General features: G+C 46.9%; 1 protein-coding gene across 4 annotated transcripts in view; it reads left to right on the top strand.

Annotated features, from left to right (window-relative positions):
• The window catches only part of PRICKLE1 (prickle planar cell polarity protein 1), a 100,106-nt gene extending 88,034 nt beyond the window's left edge, over window positions 1-12,072 (top strand). For all 4 annotated transcript variants that reach the window (XM_031462733.2, XM_031462732.2, XM_031462734.2 and 1 more), the window contains 7 exons: window positions 723-908; window positions 2,632-2,745; window positions 3,408-3,545; window positions 4,525-4,728; window positions 6,042-6,228; window positions 7,157-8,020; window positions 10,212-12,072. In XM_031462733.2, the coding sequence (XP_031318593.2) occupies window positions 777-908; window positions 2,632-2,745; window positions 3,408-3,545; window positions 4,525-4,728; window positions 6,042-6,228; window positions 7,157-8,020; window positions 10,212-11,080 (2,508 nt within the window). In that variant the 5' untranslated portion in view covers window positions 723-776 and the 3' untranslated portion in view covers window positions 11,081-12,072. The remainder of the gene's footprint in view (window positions 1-722; window positions 909-2,631; window positions 2,746-3,407; window positions 3,546-4,524; window positions 4,729-6,041; window positions 6,229-7,156; window positions 8,021-10,211) is intronic.
• Window positions 12,073-18,889: the final 6,817 nt, after the last annotated feature.

Below are 18,889 nucleotides of genomic sequence, written 5' to 3'. Positions count from 1 at the left end.
GATTTTACTTGACCCTCGTGCTTAGATTCAATTACTTTTCTGTTGAAGGAACTCATCAATGAACGGGTGGCTGCCTCTAGCCCATAGATCTTCAAGGCTTGTGGATTTAACGTGCTGTGTAAGGATTTAACTGTGCTGTTTCTACTCCAGGAGTAAACACGGTTCAGTACCTCTTAAACTTTATGAGAAATCTGAAACCTAAGTGGTGGCCCAGCGGACCTACTGTGTGCCGGCAGCCGTGGCCCCGTTGGGAACATCCATTAGGAAATGGGGATGGCGGTGGGGTGGGAACCCAGTCAGGTGACTGGAGCCACTTTCCATGGCACATCGTGGTGGGCAAGGCCGAAGGTGCGAACCCAGCTGCTTTCTACAACTCCTGGGGCTTTGTAGGGTTTCATTTATGGGAAGTTACAAAAGTCAGTAAAGCCAATTCTCTTGAGAGGCTTTCTAAAGAGGAGTATGTAGAGGAACACCTTTTTAAAGGCATCTGGGAATAAACTAGTTTCGGTGGCAGTTTTGGAAATGCTGAGCTGGTCAGGGACCTACTTCTGAATCCTGCAGCCTTAGATTCCAAGTCTGGGGGCCTGCGCGCTGGGGGTGATGATTTGGTGACTTTCTCTGGGCCCAGCCACGGGTAAACGAGCTTCCAATAAACGCTCCTGGAGGTAAGACCTTCCAGGTCTTCATTTCTTCGATTTTTTTTTTCCCTGTGTTGTCTGCAGCCGCCACTGTTTGATGTCCTGGGACTGAGAAGCCAGCTCTGCGACTTCACTGTTATGCCTTTGGAGATGGAGCCCAAGATGGGCAAGCTGGCCTTCGGCTGCCAGAGGAGCTCCACGTCGGATGACGATTCGGGCTGCGCGCTGGAGGAGTACGCCTGGGTGCCCCCGGGGCTCCGACCCGAGCAGGTAGGGGCCGGCGCACCCTCCTGTCCAGTCTTCCTTTCCATGTGATTGACGGTTTTTAAGAGTTATTTTAAAAAATCATAGAAGTCATTGTCACACTGACGTGCTACGTCCTCGGACCTCATTCTTCTTTGGCTGGTTTTTAAAGCTTTTGCTTATGAAGGCCCTACTTGGTTTCTCAATGACAAGTTTTCAATCCCTTTTGTGCTTCTGGATCCAGGAGCCCTCTACGGATACAATTTTTGCTCTAATGAGTGAAGCCCGGAGTACTGCCTGTGCATTTGTTATGTGGATTTCTGGCGAGTCCCCTTGGAGAGAGTGAGAGGATTTTAACCTTTTAAAAAACTTCAGTAACAACAAAATGGCAATCAGAGGAAAGGGCAGAGAGTTTTCATGCCAGTCCTCAGCAGAGCCTTTGCTTTGGAAGAGAGGAAACCCAGAGCTGTCAGAGTCCATCCGAAGTGTCACTGCTTGGGCATCTGACCTTCGATAACCTGGCACATGAGAGATTCTGCCAGCACACAGCGTGAACTGGAGAAAAAAATTAAATAGCTGATTTTGTGCTTTGTTGTATTGCTGTTTTTAGGAAGATGAGAACATTCTGTGTGCCTCTTTGTATCTTCCCAGCATCCTTATAATGACAAACTTGTTAAAAATTGCCACTGATGGATATTATCATAAGGGCTGAGATGGTTTGAAATAAAAGGAGCCAGTTGGGTGCACGGTTGCTTCTGAGTTGGGTTGTACTTCCCGACTGATGGGAACCCCTCTGAGAATAGGGGCCCCCATTCATCTGGGGCCAGGGCAGCTCCTGGCACACGTGCAGCTGGTGCCCAGTGTCTGCAGCTGTAAACGCTCCTGTGGCTGATACGGTGGCAGAGGGTGGGTTGCTGGTGCGCCAGGCAGGAAGGCAGTGTTTTGACAAATTACTTATTAGGAGAGAACCCTTCTTGCAGCTTAGGGTGAGTATCAGATTTTGTGAAATACTACGATTTTGAAACCAGCAGTCCCCTCAATTCCCTAATCTTCTATTTTTTTTTTCCTTGAGTCCCTTTCATTCTTCCTCAGCATCGCAGTATCCTTTGCAGCACCCAGGAAGGGACGTTCCTTTAGATACAACAGGGAAAAAAAAGATCCCCAACAAACAAAAGCTGAGTTCTCCTTTCAGAATGAACCAAGTACAGCTTCACACGGCTCCCCTCCGGTTTCCACGGGGAAACCGACTCCCGCACCCACGGAAGCCAGGAAAGCCGCAGCCTGCAGGGACCTGAGAAGGGAGCGTTTACGGAGTTTAACAGAACAGGCTTTGTCGTTGTAACATGTGAAACCCAGAGGTGTTGGTGTAGTGGCTGGATTTTGGACAGTGTCACACAGCCTGGGTGGTCACTCCCGGTATTCCTTCAGGGCTCTCGGGAGATCGGCTAAGGCATACTAGCATTAAACGTGCATATTTTCTGGTGCAGAATTTATGATGCCCGTAATTGTCACTACAAATTACATTCCTGAAGAGCGGTTTAGCATCTGGATGCTAGCTGGCTGAGGGTTTGTGGGTCTGCCGGGCCCGGCTGGGCCGGGCCGGGCCGGCTGGTCTCCTGTTAGCTGCAAGGAGCCAGGTCCTGCCGGAAGCCAGACCCAGTACCTAAAGGGGCAGGGTAACTTTTTAAGGTGGAATAAGCTGAAATGTTTGCTTCCTGTGTGCCGATGTGTCCTGTCCTCTCTCACTCAGATCCAGCTCTACTTTGCTTGCTTGCCGGAGGAAAAGGTCCCTTATGTTAACAGCCCTGGAGAGAAACATCGAATTAAACAGCTTTTGTACCAGTTGCCACCACATGATAATGAGGTAAAATAACAGGAAGAAGTCTAATTAGGAAAAAAAAAAGAAAAAGAAAGAAATCCACCCTCGGCATTCAGATGCCTCCCATAAACCCAGCTCCTCCCTGGCTGGGCCTTTCTTCGGTTCAAATAGCACTGGAGAATACGGCGTTTCCATTCTTTAAGAGAGAAAAGGGTGTCAGTGCAATAAACTTAACACAAGTTGCTTTTTATAGTGTTTGCAGCCACCCACCAATTACCGGGAGCCTACAAATTCCTGCGATTTCCTTGCCCCTCATCTGGAGTCCTTGCTTTGTGGTATAGTCAGGCCCGCAATTGCCTTGGGTGCCTGTAGAATGTACCTGAAAGCAGCAATTAACAAGTTTAAGCCTTCTGCAGAAAGGTCAACATCTCACATTTTTTAGTGTCTCTGCTGATGAGTTTAAATGACACATTTCACATTTTAAAAGAAAAGACCATTCCTTCAGAGTGCATTTCCCTTTGGCTAGAGAGGCTGCAAGATTTGGCGTCATTTTAAACGTATGGGGTCATTTGTAAACTGGGGGTTCATCGGGGCAAGCTAGCTACCCTTGCTATTTTATTTCCTGAAACTCACTTCTGGAAGGACAGAATTGGCGAGGAAGATCGTGCGCGACAGTGTGTGACGCTCCCGTTTTCCTTTCTGGGAAGGTGCGATATTGCCAGACTTTGAGCGAGGAGGAGAAAAAAGAGCTGCAGGTGTTCAGTGCTCAGCGGAAGAAAGAAGCACTTGGAAGAGGAACGATTAAACTTCTGTCCAGAGCAGTGATGCATGCTGTGTGCGAGCAGGTAGCCCGTCCTAGGATGAGCAGCTCGTGGGAGGGATGTGGGTGGATCAGCTGGGTGGGGAGGTGGCAGTGACAGGGCCAGCCCAGGCACCTAAAAGCCTCCAAAAACTAAGAGAAGGGCAGCCTAGCTTTTTATGAGATGGGGATTCACATTTGTAACTGGCTATACTGCAATGTATGATACGAGAGCCAACCTCCCCTTATATAAACACTGGGTGAAATCTCGCTTTTTGTGGGCTCCTGGCATGGAGGGAGGTGCCAGGGTACACCCAGTGTTCCAGAAAGGCAGAGACGTACTAAGTAATCAGGTCCTTACTGGCTGTTCCCAGAACAGGACTGGATCCAGCAGGAGACTGGCTCTGGAAAACCCTGCTCAAATTCCCAAGCGGTGGGGTGTGTGTATGAATATTACTCTGCCATAAAAAAGAATAAAATAATGCTATTTACAGCAACATAGATGGACCTGGAATTCATTCCAAGTGAATTAAGCCAGAAAGAGAAAGAAAAATAGTATATGATACCATATGTGGAATCTTAAGTTCATTTGTGTTTTTTTTTTTTTTTTTTTATCTACAAAATAGAAACAGCCTCACAGACATAGAGAACAGACTTATGGTTGCCAGGGGGTAAAGGGGGTTGGAAGGGATAAACTGGGAGTTCAAAATTTGCACCTCATACATTTATCAAAGTTCATCAAATTGTACATCCTAAATATGTTTAGTTTATTGCACAGAAATTATACTACAATAAAGTTGTTTTAAAAAAGAAAGAAAGAAAGAAACGGCCTCAGGTGGTGGTGTGTCTGAGGCGCATTCATTCCAGGGGAGAATCAAATACTCCAGCACCGAAGAGGTATGGAGTCACTAACAGGAGGGGACAAAGTCTTCCCAAGAGATGTGGGCTTGAGTGTAACGGGGGAAAGGCTGAGAATCCAGTCATTAAAAAAGGGCCATTTAAACCCCAGATCTTTTTGTTTTTAGTGTGGGTTGAAGATCAACGGAGGAGAAATCGCCGTGTTCGCCTCGCGAGCGGGCCCCGGCGTGTGCTGGCACCCGTCCTGTTTTGTCTGCTTCACGTGTAACGAACTGCTGGTCGACCTCATCTATTTTTATCAGGATGGAAAAATCCACTGTGGCAGGCACCACGCTGAACTGCTGAAGCCCCGGTGTTCCGCCTGCGACGAGGTAACAAAGTTCAGCCCTTAATGGCGAGGAAAATAAGCCTCCAGTAAGCCAGTATTCCACTGCTCCCACCCACGCAGAGCAGAAGCCTCTCCTGTGGGCCCGCTGTGTGTGTATTTCTATGATAACCTTGCACATTGGTGTGGTGGAATAATGTGTAGACAACACAGAGAAGGTAGCAGGTGTCTTTGTGCTTCGATACGGAGGATGTCCGTGATGGATTGGGAGGGAAGAAACAGTGTGCAGGAAGTGTATGGAGCAACTGATCTTAATTTTTGTTTAAAAAAGAAAAGAGGGAGTCAAGAGGCAAGATTGTATACATTTGTAAACAGAAACGGCATATGTAAAGACATGCGCTAAGTTCACAGTGGTTCCCCCCGGCGCACGTGGGAAGGGCTGGTGGTGGGAGAGGAAGTTCTCTTTCCTTGAGCCTTTTATCTTTAAGTAATCTGAGGTTTGTAGAAGGATTGCAAAGCTATTACACAAAGTCCCTGTGTACCCTTCTCCCAGCTCCCCTGCTGTGAACATACAAATATAACGTCACCACGGCGTACGCATCGCAACTACGGTATCAGCGTGGGGTAGTACCGTGAACTAAACTGTAGGTTTAGATTTCATCACTTTTTCTACTAATGTCTCTTTTTCTCTTCCAAGACCCCATCCAGGGCACCTCATTAACATTTATTCAGTATCTCTCCCTAGACCACTTCAATCAGTGACAGCAAACTTGCAGTTTTTACTTCTGTATGTTTACGTTTCCTCCAATGATGGGCTAGTTTAAAAATTTTTTGAAACCAAAAACAGAAAACATCTAAAAGTCCTTCATCTGGAGATGGCCACCAGGTCAGATGAAGCATTGGCTACACGAATGCTGTTCACACAGTCCAGCATCCGGGTAGCGCTAGCTGGGCAGACCCCCAGCCACGTTAATGATTTTGGTTTTAAACACGCAGAGAGCACTGAATTATCTGTGTTGATGATTTCTTTGCCAGATTATGCGATCAAAGTGTGACTGGGGAGCACAAATAGGACCAAACGCATTACCTCCAGTGTAGAATTCTGTTCTGTTTTTTAAAGTTTAAGCATGTAGTTAGTTTCTCCTTTTTTCAACATGTTCCATTTCCATTCTTGTTTCGTAGCTAAACCAAGTTAGACTGAGGCTTGAGGCTCTAGGAAACCAAGTCCGCCATCTGAGCGGCTTCTTTAAGAGCCAGCATCTTTGTCAGTTGCCCCAAGAACATGCATGCAGTTCCTTGGCCTTTAAAATTGCTCACCATGATTCTCTTTCATCTGTGGTTTCCTGGGTCTTTTTTAAGATCATCTTTGCCGACGAGTGCACAGAAGCCGAGGGCCGCCACTGGCACATGAAGCACTTCTGCTGCCTCGAGTGTGAGACGGTGCTGGGGGGGCAGAGGTACATCATGAAGGACGGCCGCCCCTTCTGCTGTGGCTGCTTCGAGTCCCTGTACGCCGAGTACTGCGAGACCTGTGGGGAGCACATCGGTGAGGCCGCCGCCCCTGTCGCTGGCCCGTCATCTGTCTGTGATTACCCACGGTCTTCTTGTTTCTTCTTTTTTTAAATTGAGGCATCGTTTACCTACAGTGAAGTGTGTAGATCTTCAGTGTTTCAGTTTGATGAGTTTTGAGAAATGGGTATATCCTTGAGTCTCATTATTGGGGTAGTTATGTTCTGTAAAGTCCTGTGAACAGAGTTACCCAGCATGGAACCATCGCTCCTGGGGGAACAGGGTTAGGTTCCTTCAGGCCTCTGGTCGCAACGTTTTCATCGACCAGTCAGTGTAGGACCCTGTTTCGTGTGTGTCCTGGTTGACAGACACCTTATGTACTATATGCTGTTCGTGCGTTCACACCGAACCCGCAGCCCACACTCTCTAACTGCTGCCTGAGCGAAGCTCACCTAGCATGGACCGCCTCTGGGGGGCAGCGCACAGCCTTCTCGTGCTCAGGAACACTAGACAGCACTTCAGCACATGCGTGGGCCATTTTAAACAGCAAAACACCGACAGAGAGCACCAAAAATGCTAGAAAACGAAACCCGGCACTTAACTGGCCACTTGTGTTTTATCAGCACTGAGCCAAAAAGCAGGGTCGCTTTGACCTCGGCTGGGACAGGCGTGTTGGTGGGCTCCAGTTTTCTGCCACCCTGCACATGTCCACAAATGACCCTCCAAGCTCGGCGAGGGTCAATTTTGGAAGCACAAATGAATTTTAGCCTGTACGCGGGCAGATCTGTAAACGTGGAATCTGCAAGTAAGGAGAGTGAACACTGCCTGACTCACAGCCCTAGCAAGAGCCACGACATTCCAGTCCCCCTCAGAGTGCCCTCTTGCCCACGGTCTGCCTTTCCTATTCCCTCTTCCTTCGTCTCAAGATGGAGCAATAACCTGTTATTTTATCCTTTTCGAACCAGGTGTGGACCACGCGCAGATGACCTACGGCGGGCAGCACTGGCACGCGACGGAGGCCTGCTTTTCCTGCGCCCAGTGCAAAGCCTCCCTGCTGGGGTGTCCCTTCCTCCCCAAGCAGGGTCAGATCTACTGCTCCAAGACGTGCAGCCTCGGGGAAGACGTCCACGCCTCGGACTCCTCCGACTCTGCCTTCCAGTCGGCTCGGTCGAGGGACTCCAGAAGGAGCGTCCGCATGGGCAAGAGCAGCCGGTCAGCAGACCAGTGTCGCCAGTCTCTCCTCTTGGCCCCGGCTCTGAACTACAAGTTCCCCGGCCTCTCAGACAACGCTGACGACACCCTTTCTCGGAAACTGGATGATCTGAGCCTTTCCCGGCAAGGAGCAGGTTTTGTCAATGAAGAATTCTGGAAAGGCCGGGTGGAGCACGAAACCCCAGAAGACCCTGAAGAGTGGGCTGAGCATGAAGATTACATGACGCAGCTCCTCCTCAAGTTTGGTGATAAAAGCCTCTTTCAGCAGCAGCCCAGCGAGACGGACATTCGAGCCAGCGAGCACTGGATATCTGATAACATGGTTAAAAATAAGACCGAGTTGAAGCAAAATAACCAGAGCCTTGCAAGTAAAAAATACCAGTCTGATATGTATTGGGCGCAGTCCCAAGATGGACTGGGCGATTCTGCGTATGGCAGCCACCCGGGCCCCGGCAGCAGTCGAAGGCTCCAGGAGTTGGATCTGGACCCCGGGGCCTCGGGATACAATCACGAGCAAGCACAGTGGTACGAAGATTCCCTGGAGTGTCTGTCAGACTTGAAACCAGAGCAGAGTGTTCGAGATTCCATGGATTCTTTGGCTTTGTCTAATATCACAGGTATGTCATCTGGGGATTGTAGGGTATTTGAAAAAGGAGCCACTGAAAAGTTTATTCCAAAAATTGTATTTCAGCACCAGTAGGGGCTGTTGTTTACAGCCATAGACCAAGGGAAGGGGAGAGCCTTTCACTTAAATGCCAAATGCTGAGACAAAGCAAGCATTTCATACATGTGTGCATACATACAAAATACATTTCCGGTACAGTCTTTGGGGGTGGGTTTTATTATCCCTATTTTGAAGAGGAGAAATGGATTTATTGGGATAATGGAGTCTGCATCTGTATCTGATGATCTGTATCTCTTTGGATCATGCTGTATGAATTTCAAAATGTTAAAAACAGCCTGTGTCCTTGGCAAGTGCATCACTTTTTTTTGGTATTTTCCTGAATTGCCTTGCGGCAATAGATAGCTCAAAAATAGCTGAGTTGGTTTTTTTTTTAAACCCAGATTTTAAAATAATTTCACATTAATGTTTTCAAAGCACCGTCATATCAGTTATCTACATTTTATCCTTAAAATGACCCTGTGCTGTGTGTATAGAGCGGGTATTACTGCATTTTACAAATGAGGAAACTTGAATTACCAAGAAGCTGAATGCCCCACAGAGGTGGGGTTTTTTTCCCCCTCCTCTTTTTTTTTGGTAAATTCTTATTTTTTATTGGTCAATTTACAATATTAGTTACAGGCATACAGCAAAGCAATTCAGTTATACATAGACATGTATATATTTTTTCAGTTTCTTTTCCATTATAGCTCATTATAAGAAATTGAATATAATTCCCTGTGCAATACAGTAGGTCCTTGTTGTCTATCTATTTATATATAGTAGTGTGTATCTGCACAGAGGTGTTCAAAGGGAAGGTTGAACCTAGAACCCAGACCTCCTCAATATTATGTTTGCAGTAAGTCTTTGGATATAGAAGTATTGCTGTTAGGTGGCTGGTTTTAATGATCAAATGAGTGACACCAAGTTCTCTCATAAAGGTTAAGTCACGTTGTCATGGAGACAGGAGAGGTCTGAGGAGCTGCCCACTGCAGGAGGACCCTGTGCAGGGGGCTGCAGGGGCAGGAGGGGTTAGACACCCACCCTCCAGGCTGAGGTCAGACTTGCCGAAATTCAGTCCTACGGTAAAGAGGACTTCAGGAGTGGTGGGTGAGGCTAAATTATTAAGCACCTCTGTTTGCTAGGCCCTGTGTTAGGTGTTTTAACATTTAGTATCAGAAATAGACATCACTCGGTATACAGTAAGTGTCAGTGCCAACATTTCTTGACAAGAATGGGCTGAAAAAACGGGTTCCTTAGGAGGTGGCTGTGTCATTTCCGGATGACAGTTCACACCACTCGCAATTGTCACTCAGTGAGCTGGGCGATAACCATTTCTCTTCACTAACCTGGGCCCTGTGGCAGCAAAGGGGAGCAATACCAGTTTTGAGAAGAGACAAGATTAATCTGGAAGTGGCACATTATTTTATGGGTTGAAGGGGCAGAAGACTGGATGAAGGTCTAGGCCAGGGGTTGGCAAACTTCTGTCAAAGGCTTGGATAGTCCTTTTGGGGGTCTTATCATCTCTGTTACAATGACTTGACTCTGTCATTGGAGAAGGCAGCTGTCGACAGTCTGTAGGCAAATAGGTATAGCCGTGTTGCAGGGAAACTCTGTCCACACACAGGCTGCGGGTGGGATATGGCTGTGCAACGACCAGTCCTGATGTGAGAGAAGGAAGACTAGTCTGGGTGTGAGAAGAGGACCACATGGTGGACATGTGGGTGCAAAGGGAAGGACTGATTGGAGAGACGTTAGCTGAAGCCATATGACTTAAATGGGCTGAGAGGCTGAAGCTTCTCCATGTTGTGTTAATACGCTAATGGCGGGACTTTAAAGAAGAGCTTTTAAAAGTTTTGCTGCTCATTCCATGGGCTGTAACTAATCTCTGGCTTCAGATCAGCTGGGCTCATAAGAGACACTGTGCCCCTTGTTCCAGTAACAAAATTCATCCCTCTCCTCAAGTACTGCATTACACAGGTACTTGGTTAAGTGTAAATGCATGTCGGTATTGACTAGTGACTTAACCAGATACTCAGATTCGGGGGGCTTCGCTTCGAAATGCTTCCTTGCAGTAGCTTCTTGGTAATAATCGTCAGAGTATTGGGATTGTTGAGAATCAGCCCTCGTTTTGGCTTTTCCCGTAGGGGCTTCGGTGGACGGAGAGAGCAAGCCGAGGCCGTCGTTATATTCTCTGCAGAACTTCGAGGAGATGGAGGCAGAAGACTGCGAGAAGATGAGCAACATGGGGACCCTGAACTCGTCCATGCTGCACAGGAGCGCCGAGTCCTTGAAGAGCCTGAGTTCAGAGCTGTGTGCGGAGAAGATCATGCCCGAGGAGAAGCCAGTGCACCTGCCGGTGCTCAGAAGGTCCAAGTCCCAGTCGCGGCCGCAGCAGGTCAAGTTCTCGGATGACGTCATTGACCACGGGAGCTACGAGAACATCGAGGTCCGGCAGCCCCCGATGAGCGAGCGCACGCGGAGGCGCGTGTACCACTTCGAAGAGCGCGGGGCGCGGCCGCATCACCACCACCACCGCCGCCGGCGAAGCCGCAAGTCCCGCTCGGACAACGCCCTGAATCTCGTGACGGAAAGGAAGTACTCGCCCAAGGCCAGGCTGCGGCTCTACACCCCCGACAACTACGAGAAGTTCATACAGAGTAAAAGCGCCCGCGAGGTGCAGGCGTACGTCCAGGGCGCCGACCTGTACGGCCAGTACGCGCACGCCACCTCCGATTACGCCCTGCAGAGCCCGGGCGTCCACCGCTTTCTGGGGCTCTGCGGGGAGGATGACGACTCCTGGTGCTCCTCCTCCACCTCCTCGTCCTCCGACTCCGAAGAGGAAGGGTATTTTCTGGGACAACCCATCCCTCAACCTCGGCCGCAGAGATACGCCTGCTACACAGACGACCTTTCTAGCCCCGCTCCTGCACTGCCCAGCCCCCAGTTTGGTCCGAGGACAACTAAATCCAAGAAGAAAAAGGGACACAAGGGCAAAAACTGTATCATATCCTAACCTGGTAGCTGTGGAGATCGTATTTAAACGCAGCCATTAACCATCTTAAATCGTATCTTTTTTTTTCTTCCATAGGAGAGTTGCTAAAATAGATTAAAGTGCTTTGCCCATGTAAATGAGACCCCGACTGCTGTTTACGGTGTCAGATTAACGTTTGGAAGGTGTGATTTCTCCAGCTGACCCTCCTCGGATGGTGCCAGGTGGACGGGACGTCTGGTTCCTGTTGGGTGCATCCCAGTTCGGTACAGCTGCTCTGGTCTCCGGCTCTTGAGTCTCCAGAAGCTGTTGAGTGGTGATTGGATGGGGGTGTTGCTTTTAGACAACGGAGAACTTGAGACGCCTTTGTCAAGCACTAGTGAGTGGTCGTCTGCGCGCCAGGTTGGCCCAGGTCCTGACGGTCTGTCCGCGCAGTCACACGACCCAGCCAGCACTGTGCGTCCTGTCCTGCGAGGCCACCTCCTCCCCCCTCCAACCCTCAGTAGCCAGGTAAACGTTACATTGTATTAGCTCCAGCTCCAGATTGGGGGAGGGGGGGAAATTGCTATTTATAATGTAGTATTTCATAGACTTAAGTGTATTCCTAATTTAACGGTGCAAATATTAATGTACATACTGTACAGTTCAGATTTTAAAGCTGATATTTTTATACCCCTGAAATGCAAGACGTTTGTTACCCTGCAGTGCTAGATTTGTTAGGGGACCAGAAAGCGCATTTATGGATGAAACGATTGCTTGTATTTTAGTCAGGGTTTATGAGTTTAGATGGTCAAATTTATATTGCCTAGTGATGGAAAGTTCCATTTTTTTTTTTATTTTTTTCAATATTAAAAAGGCTCTGTATGCATGGAGGGGCTATGTAAATACTCTTTAAAACTATGGCCCTATTAATCTTACAAGTGTTATTTATGGGTCAAGCAATGTAAACTGTATAAATGTAAAAACAAACAAAAAAACCCCCCACACACATACCCTGGAATATATGGTAAAAACAAGTAGAAGCTGTTTGGGTGACTATTTTTTCCCCCTTTGGGATGGAAGGGTGTGCCTTTTCCATGTTAGCAAGGTGGTGATGATCTCACAGGAAGAGGCCAAAAAAGCTACAAAGATCTGCTTTCTGTGGCAGAGGACTTTGTAGATTTATTTCTTGAAATTTCATCCCTCCTTTCCTGCTAATTTGTTGGTCTTTAACAGCAATTTTGAAACCTGGGCCTTCTGGTTATATTTTTCTTTTAAAATCTTAGTATTAGAGGACGCTGGTGGCACTGACTACTTCACGTTCTATTTCAAGGGAAGATTACGTTGGATTTGAACTGATGAGCTAATATTCTGAGAGATACCATTCTTGCACATATGTTCAGTCCTAAATAAATGTCTTAATGGTATCTCAGGCCTTTAGGAAGGTATTTAATAAACACTCACTAAATAACAAACTACCTTTCTGAACACAGGTCTCTGCACACATAACCAGATCACTTCCATTTGCTCCCTTGCTCAGACATGATTTATTCTGCTGCTCTCCCTCCATTAACAGACCACCTTTTGACTCCTGTGTGTCCACTTGCCCTTATACTGGTGCCGAGGCAGGGTGGTCCATATTTTCCAGTATCAGGAGAAGCTGTTAATAAGCCTTGGGGGAGGACATGCCTGAATCCGATAGGAAAACCAGCGGTCGATGACATCCCCTACACCCATCCCTGGATAGGGCACAGCTTGGTGTCTGGGTTGGGCAGAGCCCCTGCGGAAACACTGGTGGTGGGAGAGTCCCTTCTCAGTACGTGTATCATCATGTCCCTGGTCTGGTTCACTTTAAAAACATAGCAATGGAAAGGAAATTCAAACCACACACAGAAACAATCACACACACAAATTCAAATTCCAAAAGTCAGTGAGATTTCTCCTCACCACCCTTCAACCCATTAGTTCTGCTCCCTAGAAGTAACCTCTGTTATCCATTTCTAGTGTAGCCTTCAGATAGTCAAAGCATAATTCATATTAATGTATCTTTTAGAAATGGCAGCAAAGTAAATACGTACACTGAGACTTTGTTCACTTTGTATATGGACTTCCGACATCAGTGTGTACAGGTCTCCCTTATTCTGTACTTTCAATGACTGCCTAATAGTCTCCTTTTAGATATATCATACTTTAACCAGTCCCTGGGTGATGGGCTTGGATTTCCTCAGACACTTTGCCCTTTACTGGTACAGATGCCCATAAATTCTCAGCAGCATAATTACTGGGACAAAGGTTATGCATTTAAAATTTTGATGGACGTCAACCAATTTTCCTCCAAAAGGAATTTTCCTGATGTACATTTACGCTAGCAATGTATGAGAGTGCTTGTTCCGTCAGAATGTCACACGAGACAGGAGCAGCTTTCCTGATTTTGAAGACCTTTCCAGAACGTATACTGCAAACAGGGGGCATCCTTGTAGCGAAGGCTGCTGTGATGGGCGGCTGACAAATAGTCAGCAGGCAGTCCTTAGTCTTCCTAGCCTGGAGAAAGGCGGGTAGAAGCTGAGGTCACTCACTGTCCTCAGTTTTCAAGTCGTGGTTGCTTTTGTTCCTGGTAACAATCACCCTATTTGTTTTTTCACTTCCTTATATAAGGGTTATACAGATTGCCAAAGGTTTAAGGAAATGTAGGGATATTTATTCACAATAATGTAATCTGTAAAGCCTTTAAATCTTAGTCATCCTTGGTACTGCCATTAACCATCTACAGAGGAAGAAAAGGGAAGCAACTATCTTGCAGTCCTGTAGAGAATTAGGCAAGAAAACTAGGCCTGTAGTTGCTAAAAGGCGTTCATAGATTTAGTTAACAGTGTCTGGTCAGTCATGAAAGTCTAAGATTTGGTCCTAAGATAATAGCAAATGTTACAATGCTGCCTCTAATCTCTCCACGGGTGAAGCAGAACCCTCATGGTTCTGTTCCCCTCACTTCAGACCAAACTGGGGAACATTTTGCTTTGATAACTTGTCAGCGGGAGCTCCTGTCAGCGCTCATTAAAAGAAAATGATGCGTCCTGCATATGCATTTGCTGTTCTTGACACTGCTTTCTAGTTCGTGAGTTAAAAGCACCAAAACTGAAAGGAGATTGCTGTCTAAGCCTCTCACTTTAGATACAAATCACAGGCCGTCTGAGAAGGGTAGTAAAATCGGAATGGGCACCCAAGACGGCTAGATGTCCATGTGTGGCACCCAGCGCTGCCCACCGTGGTCCTTGGGTGACGGGACCAGCCAGCATTGGCGTGGGGTGTCTGAGGAGGGCCCGCCGGGGTGTCAGTGCACCGCCGTGAGCACAGCACGGGCAGGGCAGCCGTTTGTTTACTGAGCTGCTCTCTCCTAACACACCTGTGACTGCTTTCACGACGGGAGAAGCAGTGATGTGAAGCTTACACCTTCAGGGTTTCCAACAGGAACCAAGAATTTGAACTTTCGTGAAGTCTCCAAGCTTCTAAATGCCAACAACTCGTTCAAACCTTTCTGAAACACTGAGCAAAACAAGCCTGCCAGGCGCCAGTCACCAACGGCATGGGTTATAAATTTAAGAGCTTGAAGCTGTCCCTGAAAGCTGTCTAGAGGAGGCATCGCTAATTACTGTTTATAGAAATACATGTGACCTTTTTTTGATGCACAAGAAAGAAAAATTACTAGGATTTTAAAAATTCCACTAAGAGCTTCATTATCAATTTAATGTTAGTATCACAATTAGAAAAACCTTTTTAATTAGGCAAATGAGAAAACTGCTAATTGCCTAGTTAGTTTTTCTAGCCCCCATCCAGTCACTTGGGTTTTCTGCTCACGCTCAAGCACATTAGGGAGGTTTTCAGGTTAACTGGAGAAAACAGGCAGGAGCAACTGAATTCTGCATCTGTGTGCTCACATTTTGCTGAAGTCTAAAGTAGTAACTTTACTGGAGGAAGAAAGTTGAAGGATGGCTTTCCCAGAATGGTTTTCTATAGAAAGGAAGTGTAGAGGAAAAGTAAGATGTTGGATATATGTGCAGACTTGGTCATAGGATGAGACCAAATCATAAAAAAAAAAAATTACTCTTTTTGAACAGACCCAGCTCAGAGGTGACTTGTAGCCCGTTTCTAGAAGCATGTGATCCCAGATAACATAAACTGTACCGTTAAGAATACAAAACTAGTTCTCTTAAATGCTTGTTTTAGTGTTTTTCGGTAAATGGGCCAAGCAACTGCTGTTGGAAAAGAGGATGACTAGTCTGATACAGAGCTACCACAAAGCTGATCTCGGAGTGGTGGAAAGCACACTGGACCCCGGAGTCAGGACATCTGGGTCAGGAGACTCACCTCGCTCATTAACTCAAGCAGGTTACGTGTTCTGACCCAGTTTCCACTTATGTAAAACGAGAGTGCTCGACCGTCTCAAAGGTTTCCTTCCCGCCCACTTCTGTGGAGACTGAACTGAATTCACCTGGTTATCCAACAGAAAAGCCTGCCCACTCAGCATGAAGTGGTGTTTCCCTTTTCTGACTCATTTTACCAACATGTTCGGCAAGGGGTTCTGAAAGCATGAGCCTTCCAGAGACCATGGGTCATGGGAGCTGGGTACTTGAAAGAGGGTTTTTTGTGTTTTTTTTTTATATTGATGCTTGGGACTCTGGGTGGGCAAGAGATTAAATTAAATCATGAAAAAGAAGTATGGAGATGGTATCTCCCTGGCAGTGCATGTGCTTCAAGCTGGCTGTGTCCTTTAAGTGGACAGTCTGGAGGTTGCACAGAGTATGTGGAAGACAAGGTATTTCCTTCCCTCATGTTATTTCTCCCTGGTCACCAGGATGAAAAGTAAGATTTTTTTTCTACATTACTATTGGCAGCAGTCTTAGTCTGGAATCTCTGAACACGTTGTAAGCAAAGCTGAAAAGGTGTTAACTATGTTTAATTAATCTTGGTTCCTAGGTAGGATAGTTGAATTACCAGGTTCATTCCACTTAAATGGGTCTTCTCAAACTCCATCCTGGGTCCAGGTACCACAGCCAAAGAGTAACCCTACATGCTACCTGCCCCTTGACAGCCACCTCTTAGGAACCTCAAGGCTCTTTTCTAAAATAATGCCAAAGCAGAAGTCATAGAAACCAACGTGGAAGGTAGGAGTGACTGAGGATAAAGGAAAAATGGGAAAAATCTACTGAGCTAGGATTTGAATTCTATCCAGAGTTTTTTGTAGTTATTTTTATACATTATCCATTACAATTATATTACACATTAACTGCACATGCCGACAGCTAGTGTGTCCTGGAGTCAGCATTTGAACCTAATACTGAATGACCACCAAACTTCCACTTCTTCCAAGAACACTGAGTTCAGAGTTGAAAGATTTGAGTCAAACCCTGGCTCTGCCCCTTCCAGCTGTATGACCTTAGGCAAGTTACAGTTTCTGTCCTTAACTGTAAGGTGAGATTAAAAATACTTGTTGGCTTAATTACATATGAAAGTGTGACTCTGAAAACACTAGAATGGTCGTTCTAACCTTGCTCAGATAGTGAAGTAAATGAAAAACATGGGGTGCCTCAAATCCTATATTTAGTATATTAAACCTGAAATGCATTTTAAGCTGCTTCCAATGCGGTACACCAGATTCTACCCTACAGAAGTAGCCGAATACAAAGTTTTTAAAGATGGGGAGTTCCTTTACAAGCAGGACTAGTCCCACACCCCCACCCCTCACTTACAGGAGGAGGCAGGCCGTCTCCCCTACACACATCCCCACCTCAGGACAGGCGCGGCCACGGAGGCCGTGGGCTTCGCAGAGCTGCCCCAGGGAATGAGATGAGAAAGCTGCCCCTCTCCTCCTGGCCCCTGCGGTGGACCGGGCTGCTCCTGCGTTGGAAAGAAAGGGTGACCGTCACACAAGGCTCACCCCGCGGCTGAGTAGCCCTGCAGTGTTCAGGAGAGCCCCACCCACGGGGATGCTGGGCTGTGGCGGTGGAAGGCCGAGCCCACAACATGGCGAACGTTCAGTCCTGTCTAGGAAAGGAAACGGAAACCAAATGTACAAAATCTACCTCAGCCTGGTGAGCTCTTCCCTATTCCCTCCCCCGGCCCTCCACACCACACTCTGACCACCCCTCCTCCCTACCACACACAGTCCCATCCACCGGGGGCTGACCCTTTCTGGCCTCAGAAGCCTGGGACAAGCACAGGACGTGGGCACGCCCGTTGGCTGGTGCTGGGACCACTTGAAGGCATCGCATTTGGCCAGTATGCCTTTCTCGGGGCTTTGGACCTGAAGGATGAATTCTTCGAAGGATAGGGGAGCAGCACACTGTGTCTTTTTGGTCATTGGATCCTCTCCCTTCCCCCAGGCAGCTGGCCTAGCCTCACCTTCTCAGTGAACCCTCACTGCCCTCAAGGGTGACAGCAGGGTCTCGACCACAAAGCCTGTCAGTGGGGGCACCAGGAGCCCCTGGGAACAGGGCCCTGGGCCAAGAGACACTGTCCCTGATGGCGCAGTCCTGAACGCCACGTGGCCAGTCAACCAGGGCAGCTCTGTCCTCCCTGTCCCCATCTGACAAGCGTTCTGTCTAACCAGGAAACCGTGATGGCACAGTGGTAGCCTAGGCAGCGGGTAAGTGCCTCAGATGTCCTCTTGCCACAAGTGTCTGTGTATGTTGTGGTCATTTTCTATCTTACATGTCCTCAAATGTTGATATTTCCATAAACCCCAAACTTTTCACACACACACAAATGGAAAAAGGTTTAAAACCTTGTATGATTTTAAACAAGTGTTGGCTAGGATGTGGAGAAAAGGCAACCCTCATACACTACTGGTGGGAATATAAATTGGTGCAGCCAGTATGGGAAACAGTATGGAGAGTCCTCAAAAAAATTAAGAATAGAACTACTATATGATCCAGCTATCCCCCTTTTGGGTATATATATCCAATGCCTATGAAAACACTAATTTGAAAAGATATATGCACCACTACGTTCATCAAGGCATCATTTAGCCAAGATACGGAAACAACCTAAATGCCCATCAACCAATGAATGGATAAAGATGTGGCACAGAAATACAATGGAACATTACTCAGCCATGAAAAAGAAATCTTGCCATCTGCAACAACATGGATGGACTTTAAGGGTATTATGCTAAGTGTGTAAGTCAGATGGAGAAAGACAAATATCGTATGATATGTGGAATACAAAAAACAAACAAAACCCAACAATGAGCAAGCCAAACAAGAAAAAACATGTAGATACAGAGAACAGAGTAGTGGTTACTAGATGGGGAGGGTGAAGTGGGTAAAGGGGATCAACTGTCTGATGATGGATGGAAACTAAATTTTTGGTGGTGAGCACACTGTACAGTACACAGAAGTAGAAATGTAAGGTTGTACACATATAAACCAAGGTTACCTTGGTAAAAAAAAAAATTAAACACAAAAAAGCCTTACACAATTTCAACGGTAATGATCTAACATTAGAACACCATTCATCTATGGGAGCAGAGCTCGAAAAACAACATGTTGTAAAAATCAGGCTGTCTCTACTGCTATACAAGTGTGTGTGCAGCTTTAACTATTTGTCATCAAGGGGCATTTTAAATACAACTTGAAATAAACTCAGTAGACTGGAAAGGCCTTTTATATAATCAGTCCCCATTGCTCCAAGATCAATTATTACAATGGAAATGCACAGCTAGAGCAGCCTGCTGGAGGCCAACTTCAGTGACACGAACCCTGAAATGTAATTTGGATGAATTTGAGCACAAGGCGAGCTGCTAACCAGAAACCAAGGAAGTGCCCTTAAACAAGAAAGACATCGAGTCTTCTCTCACGT

This window comes from Camelus dromedarius, chromosome 11 (assembly GCF_036321535.1).
Source record: "Camelus dromedarius isolate mCamDro1 chromosome 11, mCamDro1.pat, whole genome shotgun sequence".
Lineage (NCBI taxonomy): Eukaryota > Metazoa > Chordata > Mammalia > Artiodactyla > Camelidae > Camelus > Camelus dromedarius.
This window is presented reverse-complemented; position numbering and strand designations above follow the sequence as displayed.